At 43.2% G+C, this 23,604-nt stretch overlaps 3 protein-coding genes across 9 annotated transcripts; 2 read left to right on the top strand and 1 right to left on the bottom strand.

Moving 5' to 3' along the window:
- Window positions 1-7,060: 7,060 nt before the first annotated feature.
- Window positions 7,061-9,078, top strand: LOC125003614 (transcription factor JunB-like). Of its 2 annotated transcripts, XM_047577609.1 has the most exons (2): window positions 7,061-7,544; window positions 7,805-9,078. In XM_047577609.1, exon 2 carries the CDS (start codon window positions 7,843-7,845, stop codon window positions 8,731-8,733), a length of 891 nt encoding a protein of 296 aa, XP_047433565.1. In that variant the 5' UTR covers window positions 7,061-7,544; window positions 7,805-7,842; the 3' UTR covers window positions 8,734-9,078. The 2 variants fall into 2 exon arrangements, with proteins under 2 accessions (XP_047433565.1, XP_047433563.1); XM_047577607.1 differs by having other exon boundaries at window positions 7,061-9,078.
- A 995-nt stretch (window positions 9,079-10,073) lies between these two features.
- prdx2 (peroxiredoxin 2) lies at window positions 10,074-13,576 on the bottom strand. Its single transcript, XM_047577610.1, has 6 exons — window positions 13,443-13,576; window positions 12,395-12,515; window positions 12,150-12,303; window positions 11,309-11,431; window positions 11,004-11,134; window positions 10,074-10,467 (listed from the first exon to the last, which is right to left on the bottom strand). Exons 2-6 carry the CDS (start codon window positions 12,495-12,497, stop codon window positions 10,385-10,387), a joined length of 594 nt encoding a protein of 197 aa, XP_047433566.1. The 5' UTR covers window positions 12,498-12,515; window positions 13,443-13,576; the 3' UTR covers window positions 10,074-10,384.
- Window positions 13,506-21,340, top strand: LOC125003612 (protein Wiz-like). 6 transcript variants are annotated; one of them, XM_047577602.1, is made up of 10 exons: window positions 14,434-14,456; window positions 14,751-14,815; window positions 14,918-15,002; window positions 15,361-15,840; window positions 15,971-16,762; window positions 16,901-17,245; window positions 17,364-17,578; window positions 19,274-19,475; window positions 19,585-19,732; window positions 20,438-21,340. In XM_047577602.1, exons 3-10 carry the CDS (start codon window positions 14,990-14,992, stop codon window positions 20,592-20,594), a joined length of 2,352 nt encoding a protein of 783 aa, XP_047433558.1. In that variant the 5' UTR covers window positions 14,434-14,456; window positions 14,751-14,815; window positions 14,918-14,989; the 3' UTR covers window positions 20,595-21,340. The 6 variants fall into 6 exon arrangements, with proteins under 6 accessions (XP_047433560.1, XP_047433559.1, XP_047433562.1 ...); XM_047577604.1 differs by lacking the exons at window positions 14,434-14,456; window positions 14,751-14,815 and adding an exon at window positions 13,506-13,585; XM_047577603.1 differs by lacking the exons at window positions 14,434-14,456; window positions 14,751-14,815 and adding an exon at window positions 14,375-14,420.
- The last annotated feature ends 2,264 nt before the right edge of the window (window positions 21,341-23,604 follow it).

Below are 23,604 nucleotides of genomic sequence, written 5' to 3'. Positions count from 1 at the left end.
AGAGGCGGAAGGAGGTCAAACACATCTCCTGTACACTGCCACTGACTCTTCAACAAGGCTGTCACGACAATAACGGCCGTGTCATGGCATCCTCTTCTGTGCACGCTCGCTGTGCCTTATTTCCAGGAAGCAATGGAATCAAGAAGTGCTGAGTCTTGATGATCATCAGCGACAGTGAGAGCATCAGAATGCGCCTTGAGCGCCTACACAGTTTCAGCCAGATTCGCACCATTGATCTCCCCAGTAACCACGTAATTAGACACACTGTCCTTTCCCTGTATCTGCATAGTGTCACTTTGGTAAACATTTCTCATAATGCAGACTCGCTCGGTTGCTGGCAGGAATGCGCTTAACACGCACGCAGGCAGTAAGCAAAGACGTGACACACTTAAACACTCAAGGCGTGTAAGTTAGGCCACACTAATATTCACACATATGAATGAAAACAGTGTGAGAAAGAGATAAAGCCAAGAGAAAGTATAGTTCCTAGAAATTCATTTTCCTGGGTGACACTAGTAACCATAACTTAACATTTGACCTTTACTGTTATATCAGCAGCCATCATCTAACATTGCCGACACTGTCTCTGCAGTGAAAGATAAACATAGCTACGTTCTCTCATTTACATTACCTGCTGGGAAATTGTGTAGGTTGAGCTGAGGCTCTAACCTCAAACCAATACCACAGCTTCTCATTTGACATCCCGAGAGTAAATAAGCCAAGTCATTTACCAGCTACTGTGATTAATGTTACAATCTGCCTGTGCCGCATGTGAATGGGCTCGCTTTCTCACAGGTCAATATATGGTTTTCCCTGCCGCTTTAATGTTGAAGAAGGGGAACAGCAGGGGAACGTTGCAGACATGGCCCGCAGGAGCCTGGGGACACATCTGCACTAGCTCAGACTGCACGGAGATAAACTCATGACCGTGATCTTGAATGTTGGATAAAGAAGATAAAACAAGATTTTATTTTTTATTTATTTATTTATTTATTTTTATTTTTATTTTTACAAATCAACAAGTTCGCTTTCTTCCGCATATGAAGTCCCAATTTTACTATGGGTGAGAATCAGTTAAAGCAAAAACATGTATGTTAAAACATTAAAAGAATAGTTATTTTGGGAAATGCCAACGAGTAGCAACAGTAGAGTAACAACAGTAGAGTAACAACAGTAGAGTCCTGGATGTGACAAATTCCTGCAGAGAAATCCCGCCCCCCATTTTTTTTTTTTTTTTTTTACTCTTCGTCATTTTCTCATGAATTAAAAAATATATATATATAGAAGCTTTAACTGTGCTCGCTTCTGAGTCAGGTTCATTGTTTCTTCTGTTTTTCCAGGCTGATGCCTTCAAATGGAACTTGGGTTTATGATATGGGAAGTCATGTTATGCACTCCTGTATGACTACATCACTGCTTATGAACCATTTACCTAGTTTCTGAAAACATACCCATGACATATTTCCAGTTACGAGGCTGTAAATACCAAGCGAGAAGGATGTTCATGGACTCTTGTCATGAACATGGTAAACATGACCCCACGTCAGCACACCTATTTACAGCATGCTGAGCTAACCATTTCATATTTAATGGCCAGCTGTGAGAGGGATATCAGGCCTCTCCAGCAGCTATAGGGAAGAAACCGCATTTTCCAAAAATATTCCTCTTGCGTTGGAGACAAGGAGATGTTCTTAAGAAACATCCAATGAGTTGTGCAATGACCATGTGACTGCAGACGTACATTGTTCGATTTATAGGAAGAAAAATATCTGCAGCAGGCAAATTTACATCCATAGCAACTCAAGACACTGCAGACAATCACTGCATTATAGTGATGATTGCTTGGTTCTTTTCAAATGGCCGTGACTCAGCAAGTGGTGACTTAAAACTGTTAATCAAGGTAGTGGCGCTATGAATCAAAATTCATAAAACTCTTATCTAACACAGTGTGTATGAAAATTTAGTCTTATCGGATAAGCATTTGAGTCAGTGTGAATGAATCTTTATCTGTTGACGATCTGATGGAGCCGTTAGAAAGATTCCTGAACAGAGCTTTTTTGAGCCTGTCGTTGTCACGTCGACACCGCAGCTGGCCCATCACCACAACTTATTGAGGAAATGAAAATGTGGTGTACCCACATCCTCCACACCCTGGCCTCTTGCCACCTTACATTCACTTCTCCTATTCTGATGCAAAGAGGAACTCCTGGCCAGTGTCAGATGGAGGAATCAAACGTCCGCAAACTCAAACCACCTCTCCTCCCTGATCCCCCATTTTATGAACTCTGAATCCAGTTGTCATCAGCTGCTAACTAGCTAAAAATGAGACATGATTGTATCTTTTAATGTGTGTGTGTTTTCTGGATTATATAGGCGTACATGCTAAAGGTTAACCACTTTATACGTCAAAGCATTATAAGCAACCTTTTAGTCACTTACAGTATATCAGCCCTCCCTCATAGTTTCACAGCAAATGTGTGATGTGTCTTGTTTGGGTGCATTCGCGCACGATGGAATGTTCGGTTTCTTAGTCACCTCTGTCATTACTATTACGTTTATATTCACACTTCACAGGACTTTTGTGGGAACTTAAGCTCGTGTTTTTTTTTTTTTTTTTTTTTAAGTGTTGTCGCTGAAACCCGCTTTGGATTCAGACAGGAAATAAAAGGCATGCCTCTTCTCGCAGGTTTCTTTTATGATTCTGCTATACCTGCAATTATGCAGAGTTTATAGTGGGAAAATGTTAACACTGCCAACAGCGAGGCTCCATGGATACTGATGTCTGTCAGCTGGTCATTTTGAGGAGATATCTGAGCAGCGACTGGATGACGACTGAATGTTGGAGGTTGTCCATGTATCTGGTTCAGTTGCCATGGTCCCCAGATGATAACATAAAGTGACGATGAGTGATTGTCTCACTATCCCGTGACAACACAGATGCGAGTTTGTGGGACCTTTTCCTGCTTTGTTAATTGTTGTTTCTCAAGTTGACTTTGGGTCGTTTGGAAAAGAAGTGCCTCAAGTATTCATGCAGTTGCGTGCACTAACAACTGTTTCTCCTGTGACTTTTCATCCACCTCCACAATCAGTCCAGGTTCTTTAAATGGTGATGTACTGGTTTGTATAACTTATTAGCAAATATTCACATGCTGACACACTAAACTCAGATGACAAGCAGTGCACGAGTTACATCTGATTTAACGTTACCTTGTCAGCATTGTCACTGTATGAATGTTGCAATGTTTGGGCTTAGGACAAAGCACCCTAATGTAAGCATACGGCCTCAAGAAGTACCTCACGTTACAATGTTCTACACTACTGTTGCCGTGCTGCTCAATAATTGTTATATAAAGAGATAAAGATGATTAAAATCTAATCTAACTTAATGGATAACACCATCGTGCACACAGTTGTACTCCACTCTTATAATTAAGGTCACATTTTCATCTTTTTCAAAACCAAAAAGGCAAAAATAAGCGAGTTCAATTAATAGACCAAACGAGCATGTGAAATCAAATTAGATCTAATTGCCCCACTTCCTGCCGTTTGCCTTTTTTACGGACTGGCAGAGTGACAGGGAGTTAACGCATCCATGTAGATGGAGGGGAAGTGGGAAGGACAGCTCCATATGCGTTACGTCAGCCCGAGGGGACAGCTGGGTCCGACTGTCTTTTCCTGCCACACTCATTTGGCCCCAGCATTCATCATGTCTTGTGCTAAAGGTCTCTCGTCGCTACAAGGCTCCTTGGCACTATCTGGGAGCTAGCGAGGAAGAATATGCTGATTAAACATGCCTTCATTAAAATGATTACACGCATACGGCGGTTCAATTTCCCATGGGCAGCCAAATAACGATGAAGGAAGGGAGGAAGAGGGAATAAAGGGCTGTTGGAGAGAAGATAGGGTGAAAGAGAAATTGATGGTTTCTTGTTAGCGTTAATTTAAATTAACCCACACAGTCTTTAAGGACTAGCAGTCTTTTGACTTAATATGTTGTGGGAGGCAGTGAGCTGTCCTCTCCTTAAGGGGACAGCCAGCTTTGTGCCCCGGCGAACACCCCTACCTGACTCACCACACCTACAGGCCGCTTCCAGGTCATCGAGCTTCCAGCACGGAAGACCTTGCCAAAGACACGGAGAGACATCACTTCTGGTTCATTTAATAAATCCGGCAAGTGTTTCAGTGACCGAATGAGCTACCGAGGTTGTGGTGAGAGGGACGACGAGCTGGAAACTAGGGAGTTACGCTTCTGAAGGCCAAATTAACTTTCAGGCGCTCTCCAGTTTTGTCCTTCTCTGACAAAAGTTTTGCTTTTGAAGTTGAACAAAACGGGGAACAGGATATATCCATGCCAAGTAAACGTGCGTTGGCTAATCCAAAAAGTGATTTATACCAACGTATCGCATTTTCCTGTAAACTCAGCTTGACTTAACTAATAATTTCATGATTTCCTCAACTCATCTCATCTTCGCACTGTGGTTGAATCAAGCCTGTTGACTGCGCAGGCAATCTCCAGATCATTAAATTCTCAGAAAGAAATGTTGTGGAATGATGACTCATACATGTACTAGTACAGGTGTATTTCTAACATAGTGGACTTTCTTATAAATTACATGCATATCCAGCACAAATGTCACCAGTGCAATTATTTTTCCTCTCATGTGCCGTCGTTTCTGCCTTGCACAGTTCACTTCACCTCCCTCCAGCCTCTCTTCTGGGCTCTGAACAGAAAAGGTGTCTTTTTATGGCTCAGCCACGGGCGCCGTCATCAGCGCCGTGGCTGATTGCACCTGTATGCTCTGCTGTTGCTTTCATGCTTTTCTTTTCACATTTGCGCCCGCCGCTTTTGTTGTCGCTGTCCTATCTGTCAACTCAAATCGCACCAGCGCTCAAAGAAAGTGACAGAATTGGATGTACGAGGTGCCTGCACTCGGCTTCTCTGAAATACTGCCTATAATGGCGTACATAATCATGTGCATGTGAGCAAGAAATTGTTCAAAGCCTCAGCGCCGATCGAGGATCTCGACGGAGAAGTGCCGTGTAAATATTCCATGTCACAGCTGCATGAAAGCTGAAATTTCCCTATAAATCTCTGTCCACTTACAGTCCGGCGTGAAGCAAAAAATAGATCAGTATCACAACCCACATGCGATGAGAGATAACAGTTCGGCCCTATCTCAGAGCGGTGACTACAACGACCTTTAGTGAGTGGATGAGGTCACTCTGAAACTGGAACTGACCACTGACTGATACTTCACCCTGTTTCCCTGAAATTACTTCTGTTTTTCTGTTTCCCCTGATGGTTGTCTTTGCTGACAGCAGACCAAAGTGGCACACCAGATCTCTGTTTCACTGGGAGGAGCTGAGTCCACAGTGACCACTGTCCAAACTCTGACATTAAACTCCCACAGGTTGAGGAAGGGTGCAAAGTAGAAAAAAATGTTTCAGATAGTCTTTAAAATCTGCTTAATGCTTATACTGCTGTAAAAGAGTGAATGGATCCAGGTGACTACAAATACAGTCCATACATAAGGTACTTAAATAGCACTGGTATCATCAGGGTTTGTCTTCGGTGTTACAGGAGCTAAATTCATTATCAAAACAAACTGAAATTTGAAGCTGAAGTATGTATGACCACTAACGACAAGAAAGCATCCATAATATGCACAATAAAGTGTCATGGAGGGGTCATTCCTGAAAACATCTGCAAACAACCCGACCTTGCTGCAAAATGTCCGCGAGAAGGGGACGTTCATGTAGACTCTCCTCTAAATGTGACCCCATGTGCAGGCAGCACAACTCAACCACATAATTAGGAATACTATACATTATGCTTTCTGCTCACAGAACCCCATAAACACTAAACTCTTGATAGTTTAACGTTTATCGGGAGATTTCAATCTGGCTGTGTGGAGCAGACACATGAGAGGCAAAGAAATCTATGCGGTTAAGATACATATGTGGGTTCCACTTTGTCTGCAGTTTGATCCATGACTACGAATTAAATTTGAGATAGCTCTGCCTCTGCTGTATCATCTCTCAATTTAATTTTCCACCATTTATGGATGAGCAGTACTAAATTGCAGGAATTGTCCTTTTTTTTTTTTTTTTTTGAGGCTCTTTAACGAGGAAATCATAGCATCAGTTAAATGACCAGCATTCATTAATTGGCCTCATCATCTGTTACATTTTTCCTTGCTGATATGTTAATAAATGCGCATAAAAGAGAGAGTTTTTACTCACAGTGATTTGTGTACTTTTCCCAGCAACTCCGGTAATGGAAGGCACACAAGTCGGCACATATTGTTCAGTTTGAGCTCATGAGGGCAAAACTGCAACAGAGCAAATAAAACATTGGTGCACTTCCAGTTCTGAAAAAGCACACTAAAAAACACACGCACACACACACCCATATGACCTGAGGATAGGTATAAGCATAAGATGGGAAGGCTGACGGGAAGACACGAATGTGCGTAGGAACGTGGCCCTCTGGGTAGTGATTCAGAATCCATTACCATAAAGAGAAGACAAAGACGTCTTTCTATCAAACAGGTGTTCAGTTCAGGGGACATGTCCTTAGTCCCAAAATATCTAAGCTGCACCATCATAAGAAGGCGCTGAGTTCAGAAAGGCTACACTACTAATAAATAAAGAAACAACAACTGGCTGCAAGTGTAGATTACATTTTTCAGTGATGTTGTTGTTGTTGAGTACACACCTTTACATTTATTATCTCTAAATGCTGTTATTAGTGCGCACACGGCTCAATTTGACATCCTGAGCGTATGCCAGACACCCGTAAGGCTTTGTGCATTTTTGACATCACGCCCAAAAGCTACCCATCCTCTCCCTGCCTGCGGGCTGAAGGAGGGCAGCAAGGCACACGCCTCCGCCGCCTCCTCCCACATCCCTGAGCGCTGGAAGCCAGCCAGGAAGGGATTGGCTTCCTGGTCCTGACAGGGAGGAACTGGTGTGCCAGGATACCCAAATATGGACTGGACGATATGGGTTTGGATGTATGACTCAGCACCGGAGTATATATCCACTCCGAAGGGATGGCTCTCAGGGATAAAGAGCAAAGGGGCTGCCGGGTTGTTTATGTGCCTGAGTGAAGCCAGGAGAGGCTCATTGTTTTTTTGTTTCTTTTTTTAGTGGCTTTTGAGTTCTGAGGAGCATTCACACCGACTTGTTAATAAAAGGTAACGAGTCTGGATCTTCATTGGGGCAGCTTATTTTGTAGCTGTGCTGTGGACTGAGTTCTCCCACGCCGAATAGGCCTGGTCTTGTTTACACTCCGTGTTCCTGGCAACATCGTCATCAGGTCTCGCTCACATCCCGGGGCGGGGACAACGGCGGAGGCAGCCAATCAGCGGGTTGGTCGGAGCGCTTCTACCGGGTGTTATAAAGCGAGCGGAACGCGTCGGCCACCTGTCAGTTATAAGGAAACAGAGCAGTTCACACTCAGAAGAAAAGACTCTCCTACTCACGAGTGGAGTGAAAACATCAGAATTAGTCACTGGACTCCGCTTTGAATCCGACTAAAGGTACAAAACGACGACTGGGTACAGTACAGTTCCACTATTTTGGAAGTTTTGCTCTGTTTTTGGTAGTTTTGACCTTCAGTATAATAATACATCGGGACTTTACTGAAGAGTGACTCATTTGGGACACTGACGCCTCGGTGTCCGAGCACCATCTTTTGCAACGAGCACTCTTGTATTTGACTGTCTGATTTGAAATATGTCCACAATAATGGAACAGCCTTTTTATGACGACTCGTTTCTCTCTGCTTATGGCCATCCAGGCGCAGCGCTGCCAGACTACAAGCTGCTAAAGCAGAATATGAACTTGAACTTCTCCGATTCATATCGGAACTCAAACTTCAAGTCGCAACACCTGCGCGCAGACAGTGATTTCTATTCGGCGGGCGCGGCGGACGTGGGCTCCCTGAAGCTCGCCTCCCCTGAACTGGAGCGACTGATCATCCAGAACAGCAACGGAGTCATCACTACAACGCCGACACCTGCACAATACCTGTACAACCGCGGCATCACAGAGGAGCAGGAGGGCTTTGCCGAAGGTTTTGTGAAAGCGTTGGACGACCTACACAAGATGAACCATATGGCGCCTCCAAACGTGTCCATCGGCACCGGCGGGGTAGCCTGCTCAGCTCCAGCGTCGGTGTTCGGCTCAGCCATGCAGCCAGAGCCGCTCGAGTACACAACCCTGAGCAGCTGCCCCACGAACCCCAGCCTGACCTCATCAGCCAGCTATCCGTCCACCACCATCAGTTACCTGCCGCATCACCAGTACCACCAGCATCCTCAGGCCGTTGGGCACGGATCCCATTTCCAACACTCCCTGGCCGCGGCCGGCATCCACTCGCAGCGCTACGGGGGCTTGAAAGAGGAACCTCAGACCGTCCCCGACATGCAGAGCAGCGACAACAGCTCCCCGCCGATGTCCCCTATCGATTTGGAGAATCAGGAGCGCATCAAAGCCGAGCGCAAGCGTTTGAGGAACCGGCTTGCAGCCTCGAAGTGTCGGAGGCGCAAGCTGGAGCGCATCGCTCGCCTGGAGGACAAAGTTAAAGTACTGAAAACAGACAACGCTGGACTGTCAAACACAGCGTCCCTACTGCGGGAACAGGTGGCCCAACTCAAACAGAAAGTCATGACGCATGTGAGCAGTGGCTGCCAGCTCATGTTAGCGCCCAAAGTAAAGTCTTATTGAAGAAACAATGCACTTTTAAAAACACTGGACATGAACTGCACTGACAACACAATCATCAGTCTTTATACGTTGTCTGTATGAGAACTGGATCGTTGTGATTTCTTTATGGCTAAAAAGAATATGGAACATTCCTAAAAGACTAAAACACTTAGGGCATTTTTGAATACGTTTTTAAAAGTGTCATATCGGCTTTGCCTGTTTACATTTTAATTGCTATCTGTGACGCCTTTTTTTTACCTTGTTATAAGTTATTTGTGTCAGGTTGAACCCGACGAACCTGTCTTTCTTTTAAAGAAACGTGTACAGTACCCTAATATTTAAGTAAAAGTTATTATAAATGAAAAATGGTGTTGTTGTTTGATTTTGGGGGAGTTTGACTTGTAAGGAATTACTGAAATTCTCGTAAACGAAACCGCACCGTTGCCTCTGGTCACTAGTGAAGTTTACAGCAGCAGAAGTAGTTGCTTGACGTTCAAGACGTCCCAGCGTAGGATTTTTCCTCGTTGACGCACATGCGTAGGTCCATATATGGGCCGTGTTGCTGGCAGACGTCACCTCACGCAAAGGTTCCGGGAACTCCCTCCTACATTGCCCGTCAGCCCGGCTGCGATCTCCCCTTCACACCGCAATGCGTGTGTAAATGCATAGGTTTGTCAATGAGTGGTTTATTCGAGTTAGGGGAGTTTCCCCATTCTGCTTTCAATTTCCCAAAACAAGCAGCCGTGAGAACACTAACTCAGGAAAAAATAAAGTAAAAAATAAGTTCCAGGTAAACATGCTGAAGAAACTTTCTGACGGTTGAGACTGAAATTACAAGAACAGATGCCAAGGAAAGCGGACAGAAATAAATAGAGCAAAGGTCATACAATTAATATCAGTTCTCAGAATAGTTGAAAACTCTCCGTCAGTAATTAGTCAGGAATGTTATTTTAACCACATTTGGAAGAATATCAGTGGTATAAACATGGATAACCACTTTCCTCAAACAGTGAACAGTATGTGTAGGTGTGTATTCTCATGTCCAACAATCCGATCTTTCCCAATGAGCTTTGGTGCCATTTGGCAATGCAGGCTGTCATGTTGAGTCAACGACAATAACTCCAATATTAACCAAGACTTGGCAGCTTTATGATGTGCTCAGATCTTATGCCAGGCACAGGAGCCAAGACTGAAACACAAGTTATTCCAAAAATGCCTCTTGGAATTATTCAAGTCGTCAATCACTAACACTCAGAAGATTGATGCTGCCACCTAGGGGTCACGACTGGGACGACACTCACTCACTCTATTACATTTCATTCAACCTGCTCCATTTGCCAGAAAACACACACGCACAAATCTTAAATTTCCCACTGTTTTAATAAAGCTGGTAGCAAATGATTAATGACAGCAAGGAAAAATATCAACACTTTCTTTGAAAAAGGAACAAAAACTATATTTTCAGTGCTTGAGACTACGAGGTTTCCCCACCAATTGTACTATGGACGTACAATGATTAGCCACAGAAGGAATTTCTTTTCACAAACGAGCTGAGAATTTTGTTTTAACATATTTAGACTGGACGCCATGAAATCCTGGTTCATAGGGACACCTCTCATCTGAAGGCAAGTGCTTCGGTTAGGAGATCGTCGGGCCTAGAAGACCTTCACATTTACTGCTTGGAGAAAAATGCTTTGCTCTTCTCCACGTCGGGGACGATGGTGTCACTACCAGGTTTCCAGCCGGCAGGGCACACTGTATGAATAAGAAGAGAAACAAAGTTCACCTCTTGCTGTCATTTGTAGACTCTGAACTTTGTATAGCCTGAGGACAACGGACACAAGTGAACGACCGGGAGGGTAAACCAAAAATGCAAAGCTATATGCATAACCTCAGTTTCCAGCTACCGACAACTTCATATAAAATTATGTCTTTTTAACAAGTGATATGTAGTGTGTGTGTATATGTATATTTTAAATAAAGTCAAATAATATGGGCAAACGATGTGTTCACTGACAGGTTACATTAGACGTTCTTGAGAACAGCAAAAGAAAAATGCAAAAACATAAAATGTATGCAGCTAAGGAATTATAATGCAGCAAAAATTGGAATCCCATCATCATAAAACCAAACATAAGCTTTCAACAGCCTGGTTGAACACGCAAGTGATCAAGAAAAAACATGAAATGACAATAAAGAAGTTTCCAAAAGTAGTGTTTGCATACGATAACCTACTGAGCTGTTAAAAATAAAGAATAGCCTGAAGGTATGTGCAGATGAGTTTTACTCACCCTCCCCATGTTTGTCAGTGTGCTGGAAGGCTTGAACCAGACGCAGAGTCTCATCCACAGAGCGACCCACGGGCAGGTCATTGATGGTGATCTGCCTCAAGATTCCCTTGTCGTCGATTACGAACAGGCCTCTGAGCGACACGTAACAAGATTATATTACTGCACTGAATCACAAAACACCATGCTTTGATGAATCTTAACCTTTCAGAAGTATTTACATAAACCTGGTGGGTTATTGGACAATAACTCATTGCTTCTAGTTATTAGTTTTTTTTTTTTTTAATGACGATAAGAAGTCAGCTGACCTGAATGCGATGCCATCATCCTCCTTCAGCACACCGTAGTCTCTGGAGATTGTCTTGGTGAGGTCTGCAACAAGGGGGATTTTCATGCTACCCAGACCACCCTGCTTTCTTGGTGTATTAATCCTGTTGGCAAAAAATTAAAGAAATGAAACTATGGCTATGTAACACAGAGCCTTCGGATATTCTCTGCAGTGCTTCTAAGACCTCAAACACAGCCTACGTGTTGATAAAACTGTAGTGACATTAAGATAGGAGGCAGTTGATGCAGCATTTTAACAAATACGATGCACTAAATCAAGACCTGTGCAGGTCATGTGATTCCTAACATCCTTATTCCTTCTACAAAGTGCAGTTTGACCCAAAGGCCGTTACATTAACACTTATCAACACTGTGCAGGGAAACAGTGTGATGGAAGATAAACTGGGCTGGGTGCAGCCAATCAAGCTGACCACACAAAGCCTAAGTGATGCTGCCGTCATAGCTGCCAGATGGCTATTATGACACTTACTTTTGGCAACATAAATGCAAAAAGAAAAAGAGCGCTTGAAGTTACGCAGCTCTGGGTAAAGTGATCAGCAGGTTGTGATGCTAAGAAATTTCGAGAATTCTTTGGTCCATAGCTGAAAACTGCCCACAAGAGAAATTTTGATGCCAACCATTCAATAATCTGACTGTAGTGTTTATGTTAAGCTGAAAGTAGGCTTAGAAAATACTGAGCAGCCCAAAGCTTTAGTGGAAGCAAAGTCCACACCACAGCCTTTGTTTAAAGGACTCGTTATTTAAGCAATCAAGTTTCCATAAACCCTTTTTTTTTGTCTTTAGCGGTAGCAGGAATCTTACCATGCCAAGTGGCTGAAGTGGGAGTCTACGGAGCAGCCAATGACCTCGCAGCCAAGACTGCGGAACTCCTCGGCCCTGTCGCTGAAAGCAATGATCTCGGTGGGGCACACAAATGTGAAGTCCAGGGGATAGAAAAACAAAACCACGTACTTCCCTGGAGTGAAAGAAAAAATGCGTAATTATCAGTTCTCAAGATAACCGTCTCTACAAACGTAGATGCAGACTGAGAAATACCCCTGTATTACCTTTGTAGTCAGACAGCTGGATGTCCTTGAACTGTCCATCCACAACAGCTGTGGCTTTGAACTGTGGGGCAGGCTTTCCGATGTTAGCGTTTCCAGCGGACATGGTGTCGGCGGTAAATGACTGAGAGACAAAGTTGATAAGTGTGGATGGCAGAAAATAGACGAGAGTCTCCAAGATAAGTTAATCTGGGAGGAGCCGGAGCTGGAGCTCTAACAGCAAGGAAATCTTTAGGTAAATATGACAGTTGGAGTGTGGTTTAGCCTGACAACAAGGCTCAGTTCAAAGGCTTATTCATATTAGGCATACCCCATAAAGTCACATGCAAGTCATGTTGAGCCAGGGGGGAACAATAGCCCATTACCAAGCTTACATAACCATGATAAGCACAAACCAAGAAGGTCGTACTTCTAACATGGATGCATGTTGGAAATAAAGTTACCTGACCGCAGATCTAGCTTGCAATCACATCGGCACGTCATTTGCAAAGCAGGTTTGTGAACACATTAATCACTGCGTTGATGCATTGACACAGGCTTTTAAAACCGCTGCACTTTAGTGACACATGGTGCAAGTTGCATAAAATAATAATTATTTGTTTTCCGTTGGCATAACTGATTTGTTAATTGGTTTTGTATGGAAAAAAATGGTTAGTTAGCTTTTAATTCAGACAAAAGCTTATAAGCCCTTTGTTGGCTTGGGGGTACTTATAGGTCGGTCAAAGTTCAGTGTGTAGCCGAGGGTTTTACATTTAAATTCAAGTCAAAGCTGCAACAGCTCAAGTTCAATAAAATGAGGCGGAACTGGCAATTGGTGAACCCCACCAGCTGCAGCACAGGGACAAAGAAAGAGCCAGAAACAGGCCCAAACACTTGGAGGAGGAGGGGAAGAGGAGGGGGGTGGGGAGTCTGCATGGCTAGCTTAACGTTAGCTTAATGCGGCAGATTCTCTTTGTTCTCGCACTAACATTAAGTTCTCTCAGGGTAACGTGTACGGTTATGGCTTAAACTTCTGATTGTAAAAAAAAAGACACCTATTTGTTTCCCTCACCTGTGAAGCAGTGGAGAAAAGTTGATACCCCGCTCAGGTCTGCGGCTTGCAAGTGAAGAAGAGGAGGAGTAGAAGGAGGGACGGCTGAGAGCAAGAAATGTCCTGGACCCCCGGAAGAGAAAATGACTGCCTTCAAAGTAAAAGTTGAGTATGCATCAGATAAACTGCATGTGTTGGGCTCCTTCAGCTAGACAGAGACATTTTACCTTGGTTGCTGCCTGTGGGCGGGCTCTTCCACAGAATTGGTTTCTAAGTTTTATTAAGGTTCAAACATGGTGCCTCAGTTCAGAAAACTATTTCGGTGTAACATTTGGTATAATATCAAATGCCTTCCTTGACCCTAAAAAATCTTGGAGTGGAGTGGAGTAGCAGTTCCTATGACTTGATGACTATTTATTTTTTATTGTTTTTTATATATTTTCTTACAGTACATTTAAATGTTCATCTTAGTTGATCATGAGTTGAAAACAACCCTTTGTGATGCTCCACTGTCAAAAAAGTAATATGAACGTTTCAGAAAAAACGGAAAAAGCAAAATTTTTAGCAAGTGCATTGGTATTTTTATTGATATTGTAACAGTAAATCAAAAAAAATGACTTAGGAAATTATGCTATTAGGCTAACATTATATTAACAACACCCACAGTGACTAAAGATTGTGTGCACTGGTGTATAGTTGAACTTAATTAGTAATTACTGACTAGCAATAATCAGTATGTTTGTTTACTTAGCAGTACATTAAATTACGTGACTTTTAATAGGTTAGTCTCAGACAAACAAAGTGAGTAAGTAAAACTTAACGTTTGGAGGAATTGTTGTTTTTTATGAGAATGAATGCCCCTGCCCTGCCTCCTTCAGATGGTCACTAGGGGGAACATTTGATCATTTTATGAGTTTTGATACAGTTCGTGGGACTTTTATTTTGAAAAAGCACAACTTCTGGGCTGTGTGAATTCCGACTTCCCCCAAGCTTGTCAGTGTGAGTGACACCGAGGTAGTTTCTTTAAGATTTTAGGTAATATTTCTGCTTATCTATAATTGATCGTTTTATTTCGGTTTCCATTCGAGGCTGCAGGGCGTGTGGCTCGTCGCCGCTTTTGATGAAATTAAGTAAATCTTAAGGCGAGCTCGCGGCTAACGTTAGCATTTCACAGCAAAACAAAGGGTCTAAGTGTGGCAGCTTGATTTAGCTTTAACTTCAGCTTCACGAGGTCTTTGATCGGCTATGATGACTCTGCCCAAAATGTGACAAAATCGGATTTTTTTTTAGTTTGTCCCACAAACAAATGTGTCGTCTTGTTCTCTGCAGCTTTAAAGGCGTTGTAAAGGAAACTACTGTTCTCGCGAGACGTTGCGTTATTCTGATATCAGCCGGTTAGATATGGTTTTATTGATTTATTTATTTACTTATCACACGTTTGATTGATTGCTGTCGACACCATTAACGCTCGTCCTTTCTGATTGTCATGTTTTCAGTTTTTTAACAAAGGATCAGGAGGAAGAAAACTTTTTCATCCTTCAAAATAAATCAACTACATTTTTATCACCATGGATTCACAAGGTAAGACTCTCAGAAACAGGCTATTGAGTCAAGTGTTTGTCTGTTATAATATTATGTTATAGAACAGTTATGCTGAGTTCCTCAGGTATGTCTGTTTCTGGTGTGATATTAATAGTACTCAACCAAATTTCAGTTTGTGTCATGAGAAAACTTATCAGAAAGATTTAGATTGATGTGTAATCATTGCTGCTCATTATTCATTTTTGACATAAGCAGGGAAAGTCCAACCTGAAATCAAATGATAAAATCTTTTTCTATATGAGTGCATTACAAAACCAGATTTAGGGACTTTAATATTGTCGCCTCTCACGTTGAGTGAAGTCATGCCATTCAGTTTCCCATTTGAACTTTCCCACAGTAAGCCCACAGCCTGTCATGTGTGAGGCCTGTGGAGCATTCTTTGAGACACGGCGAGGACTCTCCAGCCATGCCCGCCTCCATCTAAGGCAACTTGGTGTGACGTTGTCAGAAAACAGCGGTGCCCCCATCGAACTCCTTTACCAGCTCATCCAAGAGAGAGATGGTTCGCTCCCAGATTTCAAATCTGCCTCCTCTGCAGCTGGGTCAACCTCTGCTACACAGATGTCCAAGCAGGAGTCCAAAACACCTCCAGTGCAAGAGGACACAAATAGCTCCTGCAAGACGGAGGTAAGAGCCACGACGACCCCGCAAAAGATGGACCATCAAGGATCTCCAGCAAAACGTAAGGAGTCAACAGCATCTCTCCTCCCCTCATCTCCTTCTGCTGCAGAAGGCAGCAGCTCATCTTTGTTACCTAACCAAATCAAAACCAAGCCAATATGGGCGCCACTGGAAACAGATGCCCCCATCACGTTGGGTATGGCTGAATTCTGAATGGTTGTCCTTTAAAAATAGTTATATGGTTATTGGTGTTACATTTGTGTCTTGACAAAGTAAACACGTCTCCTGCTGACTTTCTACCATTCCTTTCATTGTTGCATTTGCAGACACCAATCACGAGGTCCATGTTTGCCAGCTTTGTGGTTGCTGGTACGGGACACGTAAGGGTCTTTCTAGTCATGCTCGGGCTCATCTGCGCCAGATCGGAATCGGTGATGGTGAGGTCAAGGGCAGCCCTATTGATTTTCTCTATCGGATCATGGAGGAGGAGAACGTTAAGCCCAGCAGCGCCAAGAAACAGGAAGAACTCCAGTCAAACGGTTCACCTGGATCCTCATCCAAACGCCCCTCTGATCTGTCCTCCGCACCTGCATCTCCCCTCGGCAAACGGCCCAAAACATCCGAGAGCTGTTCTTGTGTACTCTGTGGGGAGGCATTTGAGAATCGGAAAGGCTTGGCCAGCCATGCCCGCTCTCACCTGCGGCACATCGGGATGAGTGAAATAGTGGGGAAAAGCTCTGCCATCGACGCCGTCGAGGACCTGGTTAGCAGTGGGATGTTAGAAGCCGTACGCCTCCCCAAGACAAGCAGTACAGCCAGCTCATCTGCAGCAGCATCTCCAGCACCACCCTCTCCTGCAGCCCCGACTCTGTCTCCAGCTCCGTCCTGGAACTCGTTTTCTTCAGCATCCTTCTCTCCAAGCCCCACAAAGACCCCTCAGGCTCCTATTAACAGGGCGCCAAAGGCGAAGAAAGGTTTTCGGCTAGCAGTCGACCCCCTTCTTAGGAAACCCAAGCCTGAGCCTGTAGAGGCAGATGTATATGTTCCCCCTAAGTCAAGCAACATTGACAGCAACTCTCCTATACAGAAGTCACCCGCTTCAAAGGCTTCTGACTCAGGTAAAGCTATTCATCTAAATAAGCTGCTGGCTTTTGTTTTTGTTTTTATTTGGTATTATGTCATGTTGTTATAAATGTATATTTTTTAATTGTGCTTTTAGTGTGCACAAATAATGTTAAGCTCACCACCTTCCACAGTCATGAAATCCCCGCCAACGGTCATTTGTGAATTCTGCGGCCAGCTGTTCGACACCCGCAAAGCCCTGTCATGCCACGCACGTGCCCATCTGCGGCAGCTCGGACTCACCTGGTCAATCAAAACATCACCAATTGATCTCCTCAAAGAGGTCATGCAAAGTGAAGAGAAAGGCAAGAAAGAGTCTGCGTCAGGCAAAGCCACGTGGACCCCTGAAGGGTCCAAGAGATCCGTGGACACCCTCCCATCGAGGGATCAATCACCCACTTCCAACTCCTTCACTTCACCTCTTGATTATTCCATGAAAGAGAAATCTCCACCTGGCAAGAGTGGGTCCTCACATACTGGTAAGTCGTGTCAGTTTTCAGCCTAAAGATTTCTAACTTTTCTATGTGTTATTTACTCATTAGACCCACCCCATAATGTAGAGGAAAGTCTAACCATGTCGTGTCTTGTTTGTGCCAGACACATCATGTGAGCTCTGTGGGTTTGACTTTGAAAACCGTAAGGCCCTGGCCAGTCACGCACGGGCCCACCTCCGACAGCTTGGCCTCTTCGAGTGGAAGGCGGATGGAGCGACTTCTCCAATCGAACTCCTCAGCCAGTTGATCCGCAGAGACCGATCCAAGGTGGAAGAAATAACCAAGCGATATCGTATGGGAGACCTATACATTAGGAAGGTGGGCTGTGCTCTGAAATGCACAAAAAAGTTTCCAATTTAGATTTGACTGGACGCGAACAATGTATATACAGTGGGGGATATAAGTATTTGATCCCCTGCTGAATTTGTAAGTTTGCCCACTTCCATAGAAATAATCAGACTCTGGTTTTTATGGTTGTTTACTGGTTATGGGTATAGACAGAATATCAATCGAAAATGCATAAAAAACACACAATCTAAAAGTTATAAATTGTTATGTATTTTATTAAGGGAAATAAGTATTTGATCCCCAACAATTCACTTAGAATTCAGGCTCCTACAGATTGGCTGGTGCGCATGTGGCACACAGCTGTGCTCAGTCAACTAATTACCAATACTCCTGATCTTAACTCGTCATGTATATAAAGCACACCTGCTCTATGAATCAGTTTCTTACATTCCAACTTCTACAAGACCATGGGCAAGACCAAAGAGCTGTCAAAAGATGTCAGGGACAAGATTGTAGACCTGCACAAGGCTGGTATAGGTTACAAAACCATCAGCAAAAGGCTTGGTGAGAAGGTGACAACTATTGGTGCCATTATTCGCAAGTGGAAGACCCATAAAAGGACCATCAACTGTCCTCGGTCTGGAGCTCCCCGCAAAATCTCGCCTCATGGAGTGAGGATGATGATGAGAAAGGTGAGGGAGCAGCCTAAAACAACACGGCAGGAGCTTGTTAATGATCTGGAAGCAGTTGGGACCTCCGTCACCAAGAAAACAGTTGGCAACACACTGCGCCGTTATGGATTGAACTCTTGCAGTGCCCGCAAGGTCCCCCTGCTCAAGAAGGCACATGTACAGGCCCGCCTTAAGTTTGCCAGTGAACATCTAAATGACTCAGAAAAGGCTTGGGAGAAAGTGCTGTGGTCTGACAAAACCAAAGTTGAGCTATTTGGCATTAACTCGACCCGCCGTGTTTGGAGGATGAAAAAACGTGAGTATGACCCAAAGAACACCATACCCACCATAGCCCCGGTGTTTTGGGGCTGTTTTTCAGCAAAGGGTACAGGGCAACTTCACCGCATTATGGGGCCAATGAATGCAGCCATGTACTGTAACATCTTGGACAAAAACCTTCTTTCCTCAGCAAGAACACTGAAGATGCCTCGTGGGTGGGTTTTCCAACATGACAATGACCCAAAACATACTGCCAGGACAACAAAGGAGTGGCTCAAGAAGAAGCATATTAAGGTCATGGAGTGGCCTAGTCAGTCTCCAGACCTTAACCCGATCGAAAACCTGTGGAGGGAGCTGAAGCTCCGAGTTTCCAAGAGGCAGCCAAGAAACTTGAAGGATTTAGAGACTGTCTGTAAAGATGAATGAGCCAAAATCCCTCCTGCGCTGTGTGCAAACCTGGTGACCAACTATAAGAAACGTCTCATCGCTGTGCTTGCCAACAAAGGTTTCTCTACAAAGTACTGACTTGTGTTGTGCTTGGGGATCAAATACTTATTTCCCTTAATAAAATACATAACAATTTATAACTTTTAGATTGTGTGTTTTTTATGCATTTTCGACTGATATTCTGTCTATACCCATAACCAGTAAACAACCATAAAAACCAGAGTCTGATCATTTCTATGGAAGTGGGCAAACTTACAAATTCAGCAGGGGATCAAATACTTATTTCCCCCACTGTACTTATTGGTTTTTGTTTTTTTTTGTCTTTCAGTCCCACAAACCTGCTGCTTCGTCCTCTCTGTCTTCAGACACTGACTACGTACCAGGCAGCAGCCTGAAATCTTCCACTCACCACCAAGAATCCAAAGCGAGCAGTGCGGACTCAGGCATCACTGCCGGCTCCTCCAGACACTCACAAGGCCACACACGCAGTATGTCAGCCCACGGTAGCCCCAGCGTGCGCTCCCCAAGGGGTGAGACATCAAAGGCAGTAGACAATAGCTGGATACATGTCTACTGTAATTATTCAGTTTTCTGTTGTTGTTTTTTGTGTTGCTATTATAACTCTTTGCATGTTTTCAGGGGTCTGTCCACCCAAACATGGAGGGCCTGCAAGGAACACCAACTCCCATCAACCCCCACGGTCAGGCAGCATCCCTGCTCTGCTGCCAAAGCCTCCACTGACTCCACTGGTCAAACTGGTGGGAAAAATCTACTCCCTCAAATGCAGGTTAGTCACTATTTCTGTATTGTTTTGTTTTGTTTAAAAAAAAAAAACACAAAAATAAAAATTTAACTCTATATATGACAATGAGAGTTGATGGCAGCTGTAGTAAAATTCTTCTGTTTGTGCTGTATTAACAGAGGTTTGCTTACATGTACCAAAATGCATTGTGCTCGCACATCTGACGCTCATTTGCCTAATCCTTCTGAAACCTGCTTGACATGTGGAGTCATTTGATTCCAGCTAGAATACCAAAAAAAAAAAAAAACACACAACATGACCGCCGGGCAAATGTCTTCTTGTATGCTGTTTGTGTTGGCATCGGAGAGAAATTTCAACAAAGCAAACAACAGTTTCTGTACGGCCTCCATCTATTGTATATTCTACTTAGGCTAATGCAGCTGCAGCCTCTCCCTGTCTCCACTGCATTTATTAAACTATCCACTAACTATCTTCAGCCGGTACAGTGTCAAAGGTGTTCTTGGCCATATCATCCACAGCACTTGTGTTAAAGATGCTGCTTTGGCTGTTGGAGACCTCGGTAAATTGCAAATTGAGAAAGTGGCAGATTTCAATGAGTGTTATGTCTCTAATTTAGACAGTCAAGCTGTCCAAACATATCGGGTTATTTTATTTAGCAACATCATGAATAACTTGCTGGTCTATTACCTGACTTGTATAATTTCATATTTTTTCTTTTTTGCTGTTCAGGTTCTGTGAAGAAGTGTTTCATGGACCTCTGTCTGTCCAAGAGCAGTGGATCGCACATCTGCAGAAGCACATCCTCTCACTGGGCTACAAAGGCAAAGAATCTCCTCCTGCTGTTCCTGTGACGGCTCCAACACTCGTTCATCCAGTCGCTGTCTAGTCGGCTAAGTCCTTGCTGTAATTCACCCTAAGTGCAGCCGTGGCTACCAAATGTCAAAGTCCCAGGGAGGATTGTTGTTTTTTATGAGAAATTGACAGAAATTTGGATGTTCCCTACTTGTCCTTGAGGGGGCGAACACGAGCCATATGAGGAAAGCAGCGCAACATAAACAGCTCAGGTAAAACCCACTTGATACAATAAAACACATGGAAATAAATATGCAAATATGCTTCATCTATCATTATGACAAAGACAGCTGTCCTCCTCCCACTCTTGCATTCCTTCCATTTGAACAAATATATTTTGAGTCTGTGTTTGTCTTTCACTAATGCCCTGCAATGAGAGATCAATTTGAATTTTTCTTCACGTCCCGGTCAGACTGTTGAGATCGTCATCTCAATGTGATGTACGTTCTCTTCTGTATATAACTATGAATTGAGCTTTGGTTTATACAACATTTATTTTTAAAGTGTTATGCTTTTTAAATATGTAAGGAGTTATTTTTTAAACCAAATAGAACCATTTTACAGGTATACCAATGAAATAGACCATATTTGTAATCCATCTGTCGCCATGTTTGTCCATAAAACTGTGAGAAGTGCTAGGCTATGTCCTAAAATATTGTCCTCAGCAGGTTGACACCGAAGTTCCATTCGTTCCATTTACACCCTGTGTGATGTGCTAATAATCTACTGTTTCAGGTTGTTTTACATTTAGTTTTTTAAAATAAATCATGTCTTAACTCATGAGTTGTGTTTGTGTGTTTTTTTTTAATAACTTATTTCCCAATTCAATACCTAAATGATAACCAATAAGAGACAAAGAGCCTGCACCTGACCAGCAGCCACATGAGCACAGATTGGAGCATAGATTCATGTTGATAAAGTGTGTGTAGATCCCAGAAATGATTTCAAAATGTAATCTTTTGTGACTGCAATGCCACCAGCTCTCATTTGATTTGATCTGCTCTCCAGGGCTGTAGTCGTCATTGCAGAGGCGAGGGGCATCATCAATCTCACTGCCTCTGCAGCGAGTCATCCATCCTTTATCGACCGGCTCAGACGGATTGATATTGGTAAACTCTGCACAGACCCTTAATGAATAATCTGCTCCCTGCGTTCAAATCCCAAATGGCCTTTTCACTTCCTCAAAAGATGACACATAAACTGCCATAAATGTTATTACATACATTTCTGTGATAATGTGTGTGTGTGTGTGTGTGAACATCACAGGTGGGTCAGACTGAAGTGTATAAGACAAATGAAAATAAGAGGGACATATATACCATATGTGCCATATGGATCCTCCTCTACACACTGATGTAGAAAACACAGTTGCACACAGCTGGCAAGAGAAAACATTACAGGTCTCCGTGCAGCACTGTTTCTGTTTTCTCCTGTGTCTCCACAGACTGTGCCTGCTCTCCTCTGTGTATCTGTCTTTCTGTCCCTGGCTCTGTTAGATTTTTCCTCCACAGCGACGTTCCCTGGAGTCTCCTCCTGTCTGATTTACTACCCTGGTGAGTCTGCCTCTCTCCAGCCACTGATGGATTCATCGGATGTGTGCACCTTTGCTGGCGTGCCAACCTTGAAGGCCTTTTACAGAGTGAGTCATCCTACCTGCCAGGATCTCACCAGGCTCTTATTCAGAGTTTCAACACCCGATGCTTCAAAGACAGACTCGAGAGAGCAATTTTCAAAGCACTTATAAAAGTGGAACCCCAAATAAAAAGCAAATCCTTCTTCAAGGGTTGGAAGGTCTGGGGTGATAATCTTACGTCTGAAAAATCCAATTGGCTTTAGTAGAGCTCCTGCACACACTGGAGAGTCTAGTACAATCATCCAATTCATGCTGTCAACTACACTCCCTTTATGTTGCTGTTAGACAAGATTACGATGGATGAGGATTAGCAATAATGGGAGTTTAAAGTGACAGTAGAAAAAGAGCTTGTAATAAAATATCTTGTCTTTGTAACCACATAAAAATGTATTAATGATCCAGTGAAGCTGATAATCCCCGGGTTTTCAAGGGATGGATAAATGGATAAATCAAGTGTTTTTGGTTCTAAAAATAATTTTGTGACTTAAATCTATCAGGTCTGCAGTAAAAGGACTACTTAATAATAAATTCTGTGTTTTTCCCTGCTTTGAAATTTCAAAATGCCCTTTGGGAAAAGGAATCTGATTTACTTTTGAACAACTCTAATGCACTTAAAAGTTTTCTTTTAACCGCAACATGTACAATCCTTATGACCCAGTGTTTTTCTCAGGGATGAATGGAAGCAGAGCTGAAGGAATAGTAAATGTTTGCTAAAAATATACAAATGTAATGAACGCTACTGTTGCCCTCTAACAACACAGCTATCACAGCTTTGATGTAATATATCATGATGCAAACAGCTGTTGTTTTCAGCTATATTGTTTTTTTTAATGTTAACTCTTCTAAAGGAAAATGTGCATTGATGTTTGTGTGTTGCTGTTACAATCCCATTCATAATTTATTTGCATCTAAATAATCTCATATATATACAGTGGGGGAAATAAGTATTTGATCCCCTGCTGAATTTGTAAGTTTGCCCACTTCCATAGAAATGATCAGACTCTGGTTTTTATGGTTGTTTACTGGTTATGGGTATAGACAGAATATCAGTCGAAAATGCATAAAAAACACACAATCTAAAAGTTATAAATTGTTATGTATTTTATTAAGGGAAATAGGTATTTGATCCCCAAGCACAACACAAGTCAGTACTTTGTAGAGAAACCTTTGTTGGCAAGCACAGCGATGAGACGTTTCTTGTAGTTGGTCACCAGGTTTGCACACAGCGCAGGAGGGATTTTGGCCCATTCATCTTTACAGACAGTCTCTAAATCCTTCAAGTTTCTTGGCTGCCTCTTGGAAACTCGGAGCTTCAGCTCCCTCCACAGGTTTTCGATCGGGTTAAGGTCTGGAGACTGACTAGGCCACTCCATGACCTTAATATGCTTCTTGAGCCACTCCTTTGTTGTCC

Source organism: Mugil cephalus, chromosome 2 (genome assembly GCF_022458985.1).
Source record: "Mugil cephalus isolate CIBA_MC_2020 chromosome 2, CIBA_Mcephalus_1.1, whole genome shotgun sequence".
Taxonomy (NCBI): domain Eukaryota; kingdom Metazoa; phylum Chordata; class Actinopteri; order Mugiliformes; family Mugilidae; genus Mugil; species Mugil cephalus.
The sequence above is the reverse complement of the archived record's forward strand: the minus strand, read 5'-3'. Positions and strand labels throughout refer to the sequence as shown.